At 49.8% G+C, this 16,808-nt stretch overlaps 1 protein-coding gene across 2 annotated transcripts in view; it reads right to left on the bottom strand.

Annotated features, from left to right (window-relative positions):
- Positions 1-16,808, bottom strand: part of atg16l2 (ATG16 autophagy related 16-like 2 (S. cerevisiae)) — a 38,936-nt gene that overhangs the window by 245 nt on the left and 21,883 nt on the right. Inside the window, exons 6-18 of one of the 2 annotated variants that reach the window (XM_075472712.1) lie at positions 15,335-15,400; positions 15,154-15,243; positions 14,199-14,252; positions 14,015-14,120; positions 13,521-13,626; positions 13,291-13,361; positions 11,340-11,411; positions 11,109-11,229; positions 10,920-11,025; positions 5,162-5,314; positions 5,039-5,086; positions 4,831-4,932; positions 1-3,216 (exon numbers count right to left, since the gene is read on the bottom strand). The exon at positions 1-3,216 is cut by the window's left edge and continues 245 nt beyond it. In XM_075472712.1, the coding sequence (XP_075328827.1) occupies positions 3,123-3,216; positions 4,831-4,932; positions 5,039-5,086; positions 5,162-5,314; positions 10,920-11,025; positions 11,109-11,229; positions 11,340-11,411; positions 13,291-13,361; positions 13,521-13,626; positions 14,015-14,120; positions 14,199-14,252; positions 15,154-15,243; positions 15,335-15,400 (1,189 nt within the window). In that variant the 3' untranslated portion in view covers positions 1-3,122. The remainder of the gene's footprint in view (positions 3,217-4,830; positions 4,933-5,038; positions 5,087-5,161; positions 5,315-10,919; positions 11,026-11,108; positions 11,230-11,339; positions 11,412-13,290; positions 13,362-13,520; positions 13,627-14,014; positions 14,121-14,198; positions 14,253-15,153; positions 15,244-15,334; positions 15,401-16,808) is intronic. The other variant, XM_075472713.1, reaches the window with a different exon arrangement.

The raw sequence follows: 16,808 nt of genomic DNA, 5'->3' as shown, positions 1-16,808 counted from the left end.
CAGAAACGGGTTAGTTCAGATTTTAGCTTCTTTTAATGATCTCACACCAAAACTCAAAGGTCCAAACTGGACTCTGACTACAGGTCCAACAGAACCCTCAAACCAGGGCTGTGTTCAAAACTGCCTACTTCTCATACTACTCCTACTAACTTTAACTTTTTTTAAGTTCCCGGATGCATACTAGATTCTCCGAAATGTTGGGTATGCATCATGAGGTTACTACTCATACTCAAACTACCCAAGATGCAACGTAACGTGACGTCGCCGATCGTCATTTCCTGTCAAAATGGCAGTTTCAAGCTAGCTACAACGAGGGCAGGTTCACTTCCTGTTTTCAAAACAAAAGCACCAATTGTATGGTAATGGCTTTCCCTATGATAAAAGGCAACGGGTATTTTATTTTGTGAAAATAACCGGAAGTGCGTTGCTCACTGCGGCTAGCTTTAGCAGCGCCGAATTCGTGGGAACAAAATTGTAAACAGCCGGTATTTTGTCAGGTTTTCAACACGTTGGGGATCTAAACGACTACTTTCTCACCTGAAAATGTTTCAAATGTTGCTAAAGTTTACAGAGTTTAGAGCTTAAGGGAAATCAGCTTCAGGCCGGCTGATTTCGGCTCGGGCAGGAGCGAAATGCATTTTGGGTAAACACTCTGCATGCTGTCTGATCGATGAGTATGTAGTATGTAGTATGCAGTATGTAGTATGTAGTATGCAGTATGTAGTATGCAGTATGTAGTATGTAGTATGCAGTATGCAGTATGTAGTATGCAGTATGTAGTATGTAGTATGAAGTATGTAGTATGCAGTATGTAGTATGCAGTATGCAGTATATAGTATGCAGTATGTAGTATGCAGTATGCAGTATATAGTATGCAGTATGTAGTATGCAGTATGTAATATGTAATATGTAATATGTAGTATGCAGTATGTAATATGTAATATGTAATATGTAGTATGCAGTATTTAGTATGTAGTATGCAGTATGTAATATGTAATATGTAATATGTAATATGTAGTATGCAGTATGCAGTATGTAGTATGTAGTATGCAGTATGCAGTATGTAATATGTAATATGTAATATGTAGTATGTAGTATGTAGTATGTAGTAGGCGGTTTCGAACACAGCCCAGGACTCAGTTATCTCTGAAGGCAGCTTCACTCCACCAGGACCAACACGGACCGGATCAGACTGTTTAACAGAGACTCTGTGAGGGTTCCACTGATGGAGACAAGTGGTGGTACCAAGGGCCAGAGGGTCCAAAACACCAAGCTGTTGGTGTCGCCGTCCAGAACCAGTTGCCTCATTTTCAACCAACTAAATCCAGAAACTGGTCCCAGTCAGAGTTCCTCTTTTAACCAGGCTGTGGTACTTCAGCCAGTTCAGAACTGGTCCAGGTTTTCATGTTCTCCCTGTTGGATCAGACAGACTAGAAATAAACTGGTTCTGGAGGTCCCAAAGGTTTAGTTGGACTGGTTGGTCTTTCTTACCCCGCCCCCCGAAGACCCTCATGAATGAAGTTGCTGGATCTCGACCAGTAAATGGAGTAGGTGCTGATCTGGAACTACTTTCCTGTTAGAGAGGATCCAGAACCGAACCAGAACCATTTTGGTGAAAACAGGAACGTGTGTGGAAGTGGATGGATATAAGATCGGAATCCATCTCTGTCCCACTGAAGATGATTTCTGACCCTTATTTATGGATTTAGTTTGATTATTTGTTCAGATTTCAGATCATTACGGTTAGAAGAAAACTTTTATTTAAGTTCTGTTCGGGTTTTACATGGAAACCGAGAGTGGAGCCCACAGCAGGAGATAAATAACTGGACTTGACTTTAAACAACATTTACAGGTGTGTTACGACACGGTCGGTTCTGCCTCGATCCCTGAACCACCAGCACCTAGGAAACACCCGAACTGATCAAAATTCTGCCGAAAGTTTCCAGTGTGAGAAGGAAGAAGCAGACTGAACTGATCCAACCAGAACCAGAACACCAAACAACCTGAGACGTCTGAGAACCTGAAGATTTTTATGTGTATCTGACATAAATTCCCTTTTTCTCCAGTTCAGTTGTGAATCTGAGGTTTCAGACCCCACAATAACTTCTATCCAGGTACAATCGGACATAAAAAAAATTCCCTTTTTCCACAAACCCTCCCAGGAACTCATCATGTCCTAAAGCTGCATCGCTTTCCTGTTTAAAAACCCTCCCAGGAACTCATCATGTCCTAAAGCTGCATCGCTTTCCTGTTTAAAAACCCTCCCAGGAACTCATCGTGTCCTAAAGCTGCATCTCTTTTCCCCTTTAAAAACCCTCCCAGGAACTCATCGTGTCCTAAAGCTGCATCTCTTTTCCCCTTTAAAAACCCTCCCAGGAACTCATCATGTCCTAAATCTCTTTTCCCCTCATCAAGTTTTTTCCCAGAAAACAAACTCTTTTACAGCTCAGGTAGCTCATGCAGCTAACAGGAAGTGTTTGGCCGTTAGCTCATGCAGCTAACAGGAAGTGTTTGGCCGTTAGCTCATGCAGCTAACAGGAAGTGTTTGGCCGTTAGCTCATGCAGCTAACAGGAAGTGTTTGGCCGTTAGCTCATGCAGCTAACAGGAAGTGTTTGGCCGTTAGCTCATGCAGCTAACAGGAAGGGTTTGGCCGTTAGCTCATACAGCTAACAGGAAGGGTTTGGCCGTTAGCTCATGTAGCTAACAGGAAGGGTTTATATGGAATGCAGTTTGGATGTTTTTGATTTAAGCAATTCTCCTGGATTTTACACCCGTAGTTAAAAGAAAGCGTGACGGTAAACAGCGAGGTGGAGCCTCACAGAGAATCAGAACTCCTGAAACATTCACACTGAGGAGGAGGATCTGTTCTGGACCTCAGAAGGTTCCTGAAGCTGCTCATCACACCATCTCTGTCCATGATCAGAGTACAGAACACCTGTTTCCAGGTAAAAAAGAGGCCGATATGTTGGTCATCTGCTGAAATCTGTGAACAGAGCTGAAGGTAAAACAGGTTTCAGACTTCTCAGGACAGTTTGGACTTTTCTCAGTTTGTCGGCAGTTTGCAGGACGTTGATGTTTGAGTTGAACCTGCCAACGTCCAGCTCGGCCGGGTCAAACCGGGTCAGATGTCGCTCCAGAGGACGGCCCGCCGACTCTTGTCCACGCTGACCACGTACTCTCCGGACAGAGACCAGGCCACGGCGCTGATGGACGAGCTGAGGGAGGACAGGCGCCGTTAAAGGAGCAGTCCGACATTTATACCCAGAAGCAGGAGTCACATGGTCCACAGTGATGTTAAACTGTGAAATGTTCCTGTTTCAGGTACTCTCAGAGCAGATTTAGATGGTTTAAAAGCTGAGACAACATTTTTAAAATGTTCTATAAATCACTTCAGCTGATTTTTTTACTGAACGCTACGTTACAACGTTGGTTTGAACTGGACTCTAAATGGTTTGAACTGCACTGTAATTGGTTTAAACTGCATTCTAAATGGTTTGAGCTGCATTCTAAATAGTTTGAACTGGAGTGTAATTGGTTTGAACTGCACTCTAATTGGTTTGAACTGCATTCTAATTGGTTTGAACTGGAGTGTAATTGGTTTGAACTGCACTCTAATTGGTTTGAACTGCATTCTAATTGGTTTGAACTGGAGTGTAATTGGTTTGAACTGCATTCTAAATGGTTTGAACTGGAGTGTAATTGGTTTGAACTGCATTCTAAATGGTTTGAACTGGACTGTAATTGGTTTGAATTGGACTCTAATTGGTTTGAACTGCATTCTAATTGGTTTGAACTGGAGTGTAATTGGTTTGAACTGGAGTGTAATTGGTTTGAACTGCATTCTAATTGGTTTGAACTGGAGTGTAATTGGTTTGAACTGCATTCTAAATGGTTTGAACTGGACTGTAATTGGTTTGAATTGGACTCTAATTGGTTTGAACTGCATTCTAATTGGTTTGAACTGGAGTGTAATTGGTTTGAATTGGACTCTAATTGGTTTAAACTGGATTCTAAATGGTTTGAACTGGAGTGTAATTGGTTTGAACTGCATTCTAAATGGTTTGAACTGGAGTGTAATTGGTTTGAACTGGACTGTAATTGGTTTAAACTGCATTCTAATTGGTTTGAACTGCATTCTAAATGGTTTGACCTGGACTCTTAATTGGTTTGAACTGCATTCTAAATGGTTTGACCTAGACTCTTAATTGGTTTGAACTGCATTCTAAATGGTTTGAACTGAAGTGTAATTGGTTTGAACTGCATTCTAAATGGTTTGAACTGGAGTGTAATTGGTTTGAACTGCATTCTAAATGGTTTGAACTGGAGTGTAATTGGTTTGAACTGGACTGTAATTGGTTTGAACTGCATTCTAATTGGTTTGACCTAGACTCTTAATTGGTTTGAACTGCATTCTAAATGGTTTGAACTGGAGTGTAATTGGTTTGAACTGCATTCTAATTGCTTTGAATTGGACTCTAAATGGTTTAAACTGCATTCTAATTGGTTTGAACTGCATTCTAATTGGTTTGAACTGCACTCTTATCTCGTATCTTTTGAAATAGATGACATTTGTTGTGATTTGACGCTTTTTGAATAAAACTGAATTGATCTGAATTGTTTTATTTTTCAGCACAAACCCAACAGAACCGTCCCTCACATTCTGAACCGTGACCACTTCAATCTGTCTCTAAGGTTCTGATTGATCCCTCTTAAAGAAACAGAAGCTAAAATGAACAAACTGTGTTTTTAAACATAAAGGAACATAATATTCTTCTAGACTCTGAAACTAAAAGAAGGACTCAGACTGATGGTACCGGTCAAATGATCACCTGTGTTGGTCAGGTAGGCGGGTCTCCAGGTTGCCGCTGGAGACGTTCCAGATGTAAACGGTCCCATCTGCTGAGCCGGCCGCCAGGTAGCAGCCGTCAGGACTGCAGACAGAGACCAGGTGGTTAAAACAGCTTGTTCTGACGGTAAACTTCAGGTTTGGCCGACAGACGTACGACGGTAATGTGGACCTGAGGTGTTCAGACTCACCTGATCACAGCTTTGGTGCTGTCGCTGCTACATTTGAAGCCTTCGGCTCTGAAACACACGCACCGGGTCAGTCTGACAAACAGGAAACACGCGAGTCCGTCACAAACACCGTGAAGCTTCTACCTGAAGCACATGCGGTCGTTGTTCCACCTCCTCAGGTCCACCAGCTGGAGGCAGTCGTCACGGCAGCAGCTGAGCAGCTGGCGGTGGTCGGAGCTCAGGTCCAATGAGGTGACTTTACCCTGAGCGGGAAGCTCCTGGACGCAGCTCACCGCCCTGAGAGGAGTTTCATTCACACCGAAACTTTAAAAAAGGTTCCTAACCAGGGTGACGGAAAGGTTCATGTGTGACCAGACCAACGGGCCATGACCAGACCAACGGGCCATGACGAGACGAAGGGGCCATGACCAGACCAACGGGCCATGACGAGACCAACGAACCATGACCAGACCAACGGGCCATGACGAGACCAACGAACCATGACCAGACCAACGGGCCATGACGAGACCAACGAACCATGACCAGACCAACGGGCCATGACGAGACCAACGAACCATGACCAGACCAACGGGCCATGACGAGACCAACGGGCCATGACGAGACCAACGGGCCATGACCAGACGAGACGAACGGGCCATGACCACACCAACGAACCATGACCAGACCAACAGGCCATGACTTGACGAACGAACCATGACGACACCAATGAACCATGACGAGACCAACGGGCCATGACCAGACCAATGAACCATGACGAGACCAACGGGCCATGACCAGACCAACGAACCATGACCAGACCAACGGGCCATGACGAGACCAACGAACCATGACCGGACCAACAGGCCATGATCAGACCAACGGGCCATGACCAGACCAACGGGCCATGACCAGACCAACGGGCCATGACCACACTAACGGGCCATGACGAGACCAACGGGCCAAGACTTGATGAACGAACCATGACCAGACCAACGGGCCATGACGAGACCAACGAACCATGACTTGACGAACGAACCATGACGAGACCAACGGGCCATGACCAGACCAACGGGCCATGACCAGACCAACGGGCCATGACCAGACCAACGGGCCATAACCAGACCAACGGGCCATGACCAGACCAACGGGCCATGACCAGACCAACGGGCCATGACCAGAGCAACGAACCATGACGAGACCAACGAACCATGACCAGACCAACGGGCCATGACCAGACCAACGGGCCATGACCAGACCAACGGGCCATGACCAGACCAACGGGCCATAACCAGACCAACGGGCCATGACCAGACCAACGGGCCATGACCAGACCAACGGGCCATGACCAGACCAACGGGCCATGACCAGACCAACGGGCCATAACCAGACCAACGGGCCATGACCAGAGCAACGAACCATGACCACACCAACGGGCCATGACCAGACCAACGGGCCATGACCAGACCAACGGGCCATGACCAGACCAACGAACCATGACCACACCAACGGGCCATGACCAGACCAACGGGCCATGACCAGACCAACGGGCCATGACCAGACCAACGAACCATGACCACACTAACGGGCCATGACGAGACCAACGGGCCATGACTTGATGAACGAACCATGACCAGACCAACGGGCCATGACGAGACCAACGAACCATGACTTGACGAACGAACCATGACCAGACCAACGGGCCATGACCAGACCAACGGGCCATGACGAGACCAACGAACCATGACTTGACGAACGGACCATGACCAGACCAACGGGCCATGACCAGACCAACGGGCCATGACCAGAGCAACGAACCATGACGACACCAACGAACCATGACCAGACCATCGGGCCATGACCAGACCAACGAACCATGACCAGACCAACGGGCACTGACGAGACCAACGAACCATAACCACACCAACGAACCATGACCACACCAACGGGCCATGACCAGACCAACGGGCCATGACCAGACCAAAGGGCCATGACGAGACCAACGGGCCATGACCAGACCAAAGGGCCATGACGAGACCAACGGGCCATGACCAGACCAACGGGCCATGACCAGACCAAAGGGCCATGACCAGACCAACGGGCCATGACCAGACCAAAGGGCCATGACGAGACCAACGGGCCATGACCAGACCAACGGGCCATGACCAGACCAAAGGGCCATGACCAGACCAACGGGCCATGACCAGACCAAAGGGCCATGACCAGACCAACGGGCCATGACCAGACCAACGAACCATGACCACACTAACGGGCCATGACGAGACCAACGGGCCATGACTTGATGAACGAACCATGACCAGACCAACGGGCCATGACGAGACCGACGGGCCATGACCAGACCAACGGGCCATGACCAGACCAACGAACCATGACCAGACCAACGAACCATGACCAGACCAACGAACCATGACCAGACCAACGGGCACTGACGACACCAACGAACCATGACCAGACCATCGGGCCATGACCAGACCAACGAACCATGACCAGACCAACGGGCCATGACCAGACCAACGAACCATGACCAGACCAACGAACCATGACCAGACCAACGGGCACTGACGAGACCAACGAACCATGACCAGACCAACGGGCCATGACCAGACCAACGGGCCATGACTTGACGAACGAACCATAACGAGACCAACGGGCCATGACGAGACCAACGGGCCATGACCAGACCAACGGGCCATGACCAGACCAACGAACCATGACCAGACCAACGAACCATGACCAGACCAACGGGCACTGACGACACCAACGAACCATGACCAGACCATCGGGCCATGACCAGACCAACGAACCATGACCAGACCAACGAACCATGACCAGACCAACGAACCATGACCAGACCAACGGGCACTGACGACACCAACGAACCATGACCAGACCATCGGGCCATGACCAGACCAACGGGCCATGACGAGACCGACGGGCCATGACCAGACCAACGGGCCATGACCAGACCAACGAACCATGACCAGACCAACGAACCATGACCAGACCAACGGGCCATGACCAGACCAACGAACCATGACCAGACCAACGAACCATGACCAGACCAACGGGCACTGACGAGACCAACGAACCATGACCAGACCAACGGGCCATGACCAGACCAACGGGCCATGACTTGACGAACGAACCATAACGAGACCAACGGGCCATGACGAGACCAACGGGCCATGACCAGACCAACGGGCCATGACCAGACCAACGAACCATGACCAGACCAACGAACCATGACCAGACCAACGGGCACTGACGACACCAACGAACCATGACCAGACCATCGGGCCATGACCAGACCAACGAACCATGACCAGACCAACGAACCATGACCAGACCAACGGGCCATGACCAGACCAACGGACCATGACCAGACCAACGGGCACTGACGAGACCAACGAACCATGACCAGACCATCGGGCCATGACCAGACCAATGAACCATGACCAGACCAACGAACCATGACCAGACCAACAGGCACTGACGAGACCAACGAACCATGACCACACCAACGAACCATGACCACACCAACGAACCATAACCACACCAACGAACCATGACCACACCAACGGGCCATGACCAGACCAACGGGCCATGACCAGACCAAAGGGCCATGACGAGACCAACGGGCCATGACCAGACCAAAGGGCCATGACGAGACCAACGGGCCATGACCAGACCAACGGGCCATGACCAGACCAAAGGGCCATGACCAGACCAACGGGCCATGACCAGACCAAAGGGCCATGACGAGACCAACGGGCCATGACCAGACCAACGGGCCATGACCAGACCAAAGGGCCATGACCAGACCAACGGGCCATGACCAGACCAAAGGGCCATGACGAGACCAACGGGCCATGACGAGACCAACGAACCATGACCACACTAACGGGCCATGACGAGACCAACGGGCCATGACTTGATGAACGAACCATGACCAGACCAACGGGCCATGACGAGACCGACGGGCCATGACCAGACCAACGGGCCATGACCAGACCAACGAACCATGACCAGACCAAAGGGCCATGACCAGACCAACGGGCCATGACCAGACCAAAGGGCCATGACGAGACCAACGGGCCATGACGAGACCAACGAACCATGACCACACTAACGGGCCATGACGAGACCAACGGGCCATGACTTGATGAACGAACCATGACCAGACCAACGGGCCATGACGAGACCGACGGGCCATGACCAGACCAACGGGCCATGACCAGACCAACGAACCATGACCAGACCAACGAACCATGACCAGACCAACGGGCACTGACGACACCAACGAACCATGACCAGACCATCGGGCCATGACCAGACCAACGAACCATGACCAGACCAACGAACCATGACCAGACCAACGGGCCATGACCAGACCAACGAACCATGACCAGACCAACGAACCATGACCAGACCAACGGGCACTGACGAGACCAACAAACCATGACCAGACCAACGGGCCATGACCAGACCAACGGGCCATGACCAGACCAACGGGCCATGACTTGACGAACGAACCATAACGAGACCAACGGGCCATGACCAGACCAACGGGCCATGACCAGACCAACGGGCCATGACCAGACCAACGAACCATGACCAGACCAACGAACCATGACCAGACCAACGGGCACTGACGACACCAACGAACCATGACCAGACCATCGGGCCATGACCAGACCAACGAACCATGACCAGACCAACGAACCATGACCAGACCAACGGGCCATGACCAGACCAACGGGCCATGACCAGACCAACGAACCATGACCAGACCAACGGGCACTGACGAGACCAACGAACCATGACCAGACCATCGGGCCATGACCAGACCAACGAACCATGACCAGACCAACGGGCACTGACGAGACCAACGAACCATGACCACACCAACGAACCATGACCAGACCAACGGGCCATGACCAGACCAACGGGCCATGACCAGACCAACGGGCACTGACGAGACCAACGAACCATGACCAGACCAACGAACCATGACCAGACCAACGAACCATGACCAGACCAACGGGCCATGACCAGACCAACGAACCATGACCAGACCAACGGGCCATGACCAGACCAACGGGCCATGACCAGACCAACGGGCCATGACCAGACCAACGAACCATGACCAGACCAACGGGCCATGACCAGACCAACGGGCCATGACCAGACCAACGGGCCATGACCAGACCAACGGGCCATGACTTGACGAACGAACCATGACGAGAACAACGGGCCATGACCACACCAACGAACCATGACCAGACCAACGGGCCATGACCAGACCAACGGGCCATGACCAGACCAACGGGCCATGACCAGACCAACGGGCCATGACTTGACGAACGAACCATGACGAGAACAACGGGCCATGACCACACCAACGAACCATGACCAGACCAACGGGCCATGACCAGACCAACGGGCCATGACGAGACCAACGAACCATGACCACACCAACGGGCCATGACCAGACCAACGGGCCATGACCAGACCAACGGGCCATGACCAGACCAACGGGCCATGACCAGACCAACGAACCATGACCAGACCAACGGGCCATGACTTGACGAACGAACCATGACGAGACCAACGGGCCATGACGAACGAACCATGACGAGACCAACGGGCCATGACGAGACCAACGGGCCATGACCAGACCAACGGGCCATGACCACACCAACGAACCATGACGAGACCAACGGGCCATGACTTGACGAACAAACCATGACGAGACCAACGGGCCATGACCAGACCAACGGGCCATGACCAGACCAACGGGCCATGACCAGACCAACGGGCCATGACGAGGAGAAGCAGGAAGAGGAGCAGGAAGAGGAGGAGAAAGAGGAGGAGGAGGAGCTACCTGCAGTCCCAGACTCTGATCTTACAGTCGAAGTGTCCGCTGATGATGCAGCTCTCAGAACACACCAGGTCGCTGCAGAAAGACGCCACCTCCGCCTGCTGCACACCTGCACACACAGTCCACCTTAAACACACACACCTGGGGCGGCCAGCCTCAGCCAATCAGCAGCGAGTATGGAGGTCAGCTCACAGGCAGCTCGGTGCAGGTCCCACAGCCTGAGGGTCCGGTCCGCACTTCCTGTCACCACCTGGTGGGGGACGTAGGTGAACCGGGCCGCCGTCACCTTCCTGCTGTGGCCGGTCAGAGTCACCTGACACACAAACGCACAGTGAGCCTTCTGTGCCCTGCTCACAGTCTGACAGGATGCAGGCTCACTTTAATCTCTAGTTAACTAGTTCAGTTCATCTTTGCTCCGCTCACCTTGGGAATGGAGTCATCCAGCCGCCACAGCAAGGCCGACTTATCGTAGGACGCGGCGAGGACCCTCCGGCCCTGCAGACAGAGGCATGAACACACGTTACAGGTTCTTTAAAGGGACATTTCGCCTCTTCTGACATGAAGCTGTATAACATCCCATATCAGCAACATCATTTATCAGTGTTGTGCCAGTTCACAGCTTTTCAGAACTAGTTCAAGTTCAGTTCATTTTACTTTTTTCGTGAGTTATTCAAACAAATACTTTTTTTTCACACTACGAGCTAGAAATCACTATACGTTCTTTGAAACTGCTCATTGTAGACATTTGATGAACGAGGGTTTCTCAACTTTGCTTAGAGGTTGTAAATCTTCCACAATGTAGTCGACAATCAGTTTATCTACCTGCTCCTGTGAGACCACCACGGACATCTTGAAGGCTGCTGGCAGCGTCATTTGCGTTTGGGGTTGGCAGGGGGTCTTTTTTCCCTTTCCTCCCTTATGACCCTCGAGGGCGTGCATATATGCATTCACACTGGATGGATGTTTTAACTCAATGGGCTGTTTCAAATTCGAGAAGGACGTTGTTGATGTCCTAACTTGTTTTTGCTGCGCAGGTGGACATATCTTACACAGAAAAGTAAGATTTTTGCCGTCGGGGTCTTGGTTTGCAAGAGTGTAAAATTGTTTTAAATGTTCATAAGAAGAATCGGTGTCTGTCTCCGTGCCATCACTTCCACTAGCCATTTTTTTATTTTCTCTCCCTCTCCCTCTCCCTCTCCCACTACGCGGCGTTGCTATGCCTACCCCGCTCTGCTGCAATTCATCGTGGGTAACATCGTGCGGAAGCCAGTATGTTATTCAACTATTCTCAGCTGGATACTACGTTGCCCTCAATGCATAGCGCACCCAATGTCAAAACCATTTCTGTCTGGTGATACATGATTTAAGCGGCACCAGCGAGAATACAGGAGGGAGGAATTTCTCTCGTTGCGTTTCAAAAGAGAAAACAGATGTCACTCAGTTTTCAATGGAAAACAAATTCCAACGTTCATTTACAGTGGTCTGCCGTTCATGACACATAATGTGAACTAATTCACGTTCAAGTTCTTTATTAAAAAATGTGTTGCATTCAGTTCAACGTTAGCGTGTTCAATGAACGCGTTCTTTTGAACTCGTTCACGCACAACACTGTAATTTATGATTTAATTATAATTTATTTATCTTCTTACCCCCTGCTGCGTCCTGTGAGCAGAGTTCCAGCCTCGTTTTGGTGTTGATGAAGGTAGTCCGGCTAGTTGGCTGGGGTTTAAAAAATAAAGCGTTTTGCTTCTCAGAACAATATGCGTTCAACAGAGTAATACATTTGCATCACAAAATGGTTCTCCAGGAAAAAGTCAGACCTTTCCTTTCCTTTTGTTTTGTTTCCTTCCCTTCCCTTCCCTTTCCCTTTCGTTTCCTCTCCGTTTCCTCTCCATTTCCTTCCTTTCCTTTCCTTTCCTTTCCTTTCCTTTCCCTGCTTTGCAGACCGAAGTGCAGACCGAGCAGTCCCCTGCTTCCGAGCAGCAAACAGCGTAACAGGCGCGGCTGTCGGCAGGCGGCAGCAGGCAGTGATACGAAGGGAGAGAAAATAGGGCCAAGAGATTGTGAGGTCTGACTTTTTCCTGTTGAACCATTTTGTGATGCAAATGTATTACTCTGTTGAACGCATATTGTTCTGAGAAGCAAAAGGCTTTATTTTTTAAATCCCAGCCAACTAGCCGGACTACCTTCATCAACACCAAAACGAGGCTGGAACTCTGCTCACAGGACGCAGCAGGGGGTAAGAAGATGTTCAGAAATGATGTTGCTGATATGGGATGTTATACAGCTTCATGTCAGAAGAGGCGGACTGTCCCTTTAAAGAGGCGAACTGTCCCTTTAAACGGGCGAGCTCGGGCTCAGGCGCTCCACTCACCGTCGGGTCGAACTGGATGCAGGTGATCCCCCCTGTGCTGCCGTCCAGCGTCGCCCTGTGGGTCAGCGAGCCTGGTGACATCATCAGTGAGGTCACAGTCAGCGTTAGGTGACATCATCAGTGAGGTCACAGTCAGCGTTAGGTGACATCATCAGTGAGGTCACAGTCAGCATTAGACACACAGACAGGAGGGCGGCGGTAACCCTAACCCTGACCCGGGGTCAGCTTACCCGCTCTGAGCTCCCACAGCTTGACGACCCGGTCGGTTCCCCCGGTGGCCAGCAGGTCCGAGCTGCAGCTGAACCGCACCGCGTTGATGCCTTGCTCGTGGGCATCCTGGGAGACATGCAGCATGTAAATGTGGGGAGCTGGGCCCAGAGGCATGATGGGTAATGAGACGTGGACAGAAGAGCTCTTTGTGCTGTGACAGTGTGTGTGTCTGTGTGTGTGTGTGCGGCCGGGGTTTTAATGAACCCCGCGGGGTCATGTGATGTCATGTGAGTTAAAGGAGAATCAATCTGATTATTGAGCAGCGCAGAAATATAAACAAATCAATCATCAAACACTTCCAGCAGTTTCCATGTTGCCCAGCAGGGGGAGACAAAGACCACCAACAGAGGAATCCTGAAAACAAAACTTTAAACTCAACACATTCCAAAAAAAGGAATTTAACTGGTAAAACAGCTGATTTTAACCAGGATCTGGGCTTAAAGGTGACACTTACCAGCACCTGTAAGGCTCTGGCAGGAACTCTGGCTGCCACACAGATCCCTGCAGGACACAGCAGGTCCTCCTCCGGGCTGCTGACCGAGTGGCCCCGCCTCTTCCTGCTGACATCACAGACACATTCAGGGTGAAACAGACGCAGCTGGTGGGTCAGGAGCAGCTGGAACAGTTCCGGGACTCACTCGAACAGCTCCCTGATGGAGGTGAAGATCCTCGGAGACGTCGCCGACGCCGACCTGAGACACAAACAAGCTCACGGTCAGCCGCCGGTTAACCAACCAGGGGGGAGCTGAGGGAGAGGCTCCTCCCCCTGACCAATCAGCTGAAGGAGGCTCAGATCAATGACTGTGGTTGATCACCTCTGATGGGTAGTTAAAGCAGATAACCAGTGGAACGAGCTCTGATGGGTAGTTAAAGCAGATGACCAGTGGAACGAGCTCTGATGGGTAGTTAAAGCAGATAACCAGTGGAACGAGCTCTGATGGGTAGTTAAAGCAGATAACCAGTGGAACGAGCTCTGATGGGTAGTTAAAGCAGATAACCAGTGTAACGAGCTCTGATGGGTATTTAAAGCAGATGACCAGTGGAACGAGCTCTGATGGGTAGTTAAAGCAGATAACCAGTGTAACGAGCTCTGATGGGTAGTTAAAGCAGATAACCAGTGGAACGAGCTCTGATGGGTAGTTAAAGCAGATAACCAGTGGAACGAGCTCTGATGGGTAGTTAAAGCAGATAACCAGTGGAACGAGCTCTGATGGGTAGTTAAAGCAGATAACCAGTGGAACGAGCTCTGATGGGTAGTTAAAGCAGATAACCAGTGGAACGAGCTCTGATGGGTAGTTAAAGCAGATAACCAGTGGAACGAGCTCTGATGGGTAGTTAAAGCAGATAACCAGTGGAACGAGCTCTGATGGGTAGTTAAAGCAGATAACCAGCTGACCTGATAACAGGTAACAGATGTGCTGCTCCACAAATTTAAATGAAATGTGTTTTAAGTTACTAACTCAGACTGTTAAAGCTGAGGTGACACATAATAAAATAATAAATATTTCAGCTGTTTCACAGTAAAGGTGGTATTTTATAAACACTGTGAGACTGAATCTGATTGGCTGTGGTCGTCAGGTGTGTGTGGGACACCTGAACAGACGGGTGTGTCCTCGCTCTGCGGACTCGTCCGGACGGTCGCTCTTGGGAGATGTCGACCTGGAGGTGGGAGCGCTGGACGGGCTGAAACATAAAAGTTCATCATGCTGCTCAGAGCCAGTTCCACCTGATGTTCAGGTGACTCTGTTCAAACCAAAGAACTCTGTCGGCTCACCTGTCCACGCTGACCTTTGACCTGGTGGCCATCTGCAGCTGCTTCTGCAGCGTCGCCTCTCGAGCTCTGAAACACAGACCAGATGTTAAAGACACCGACTCAGTCACACCTGTGCTCATCTGCACAGGTACCTGATGTACGGTGGCCCGGAGGTGGAAAAAGCACAAGAGAAAATGTTTCAATTCAGCTGAGGTGTGTTGAACAAGTGTGTGTTGAACAGGTGTGTGTTGAACAGGTGTGTGTTGAACAGGTGTGTGTTGAACAAGTGTGTGTTGAACAGGTGTGTGTTGAACAGGTGTGTGTTGAACAGGTGTGTTGAACAGGAGTGTGTTGAACAGGTGTGTGTTGAACAGGTGTGTGTTGAACAGGAGTGTGTTGAACAGGTGTGTGTTGAACAGGTGTGTGTTGAACAGGTGTGTGTGTTGAACAGGTGTGTGTGTTGAATAGGAGTGTTGAACAGGTGTGTGTTGAACAGGTGTGTGTTGAATAGGAGTGTTGAACAAGTGTGTGTTGAACAGGTGTGTTGAACAGGTGTGTGTGTTGAACAAGTGTGTGTTGAACAGGTGTGTGTGTTGAACAGGAGTGTTGAACAGGTGTGTGTTGAACAGGTGTGTGTTGAACAGGTGTGTGTGTTGAACAAGTGTGTTGAACAGATGTGTTGAACAGATGTGTTTTGAACAGGTGTGTTGAACAGGTGTGTTGAACAGGTGTGTGTTGAACAGGTGTGTGTTGAACAAGTGTGTGTTGAACAGGTGTGTGTTGAACAGCAGTGTGTTGAACAGGTGTGTTGAACAGATGTGTTTTGAACAGGTGTGTTGAACAGGTGTGTTGAACAGGTGTGTGTTGAACAGGTGTGTTGAACAGGTGTGTGTTGAACAGATGTGTGTTGAACAGGTGTGTTGAACAGGTGTGTGTTGAACAGGTATGTGTTGAACAGGTGTGTGTTGAACAGGTGTGTTGAAAAGGTGTGTGTTGAACAGGTGTGTTGAACAGGTGTGTGTTGAACAGGTGTGTTGAACAGGTGTGTTGAACAGGTGTGTGTTGAACAGGAGTGTGTTGAACAGGTGTGTTGAACAGGTGTGTTGAACAGGTGTATTGAACAGGTGTGTGTTGAACAGGTGTGTTGAACAGGTGTGTTGAACAGGTGTGTGTTGAACAGGAGTGTGTTGAACAGGAGTGTGTTGAACAGGTGTGTGTTGAACAGGTGAGTTGAACAGGAGTGTGTTGAACAGGTTTGTGTTGAACAGGAGTGTGTTGAACAGGTGTGTTGAACAGGTGTGTGTGTTGAACAGGTGTGTTGAACAGGTGTGTGTGTTGAACAAGTGTGTGTTGAACAGGTGTGTGTTGAACAGGTGAGTTGAACAGGTTTGTGTTGAACAGGTGTGTTGAACAGGAGTGTGTTGAACAGGTGTGTGTTGAACAGGAGTGTGTTGAACAGGTGTGTTGAACAGGTGTGTGTGTTGAACAGGTGTGT

This window comes from Odontesthes bonariensis, chromosome 9 (assembly GCF_027942865.1).
Source record: "Odontesthes bonariensis isolate fOdoBon6 chromosome 9, fOdoBon6.hap1, whole genome shotgun sequence".
Taxonomy (NCBI): domain Eukaryota; kingdom Metazoa; phylum Chordata; class Actinopteri; order Atheriniformes; family Atherinopsidae; genus Odontesthes; species Odontesthes bonariensis.
The sequence above is the reverse complement of the archived record's forward strand: the minus strand, read 5'-3'. Positions and strand labels throughout refer to the sequence as shown.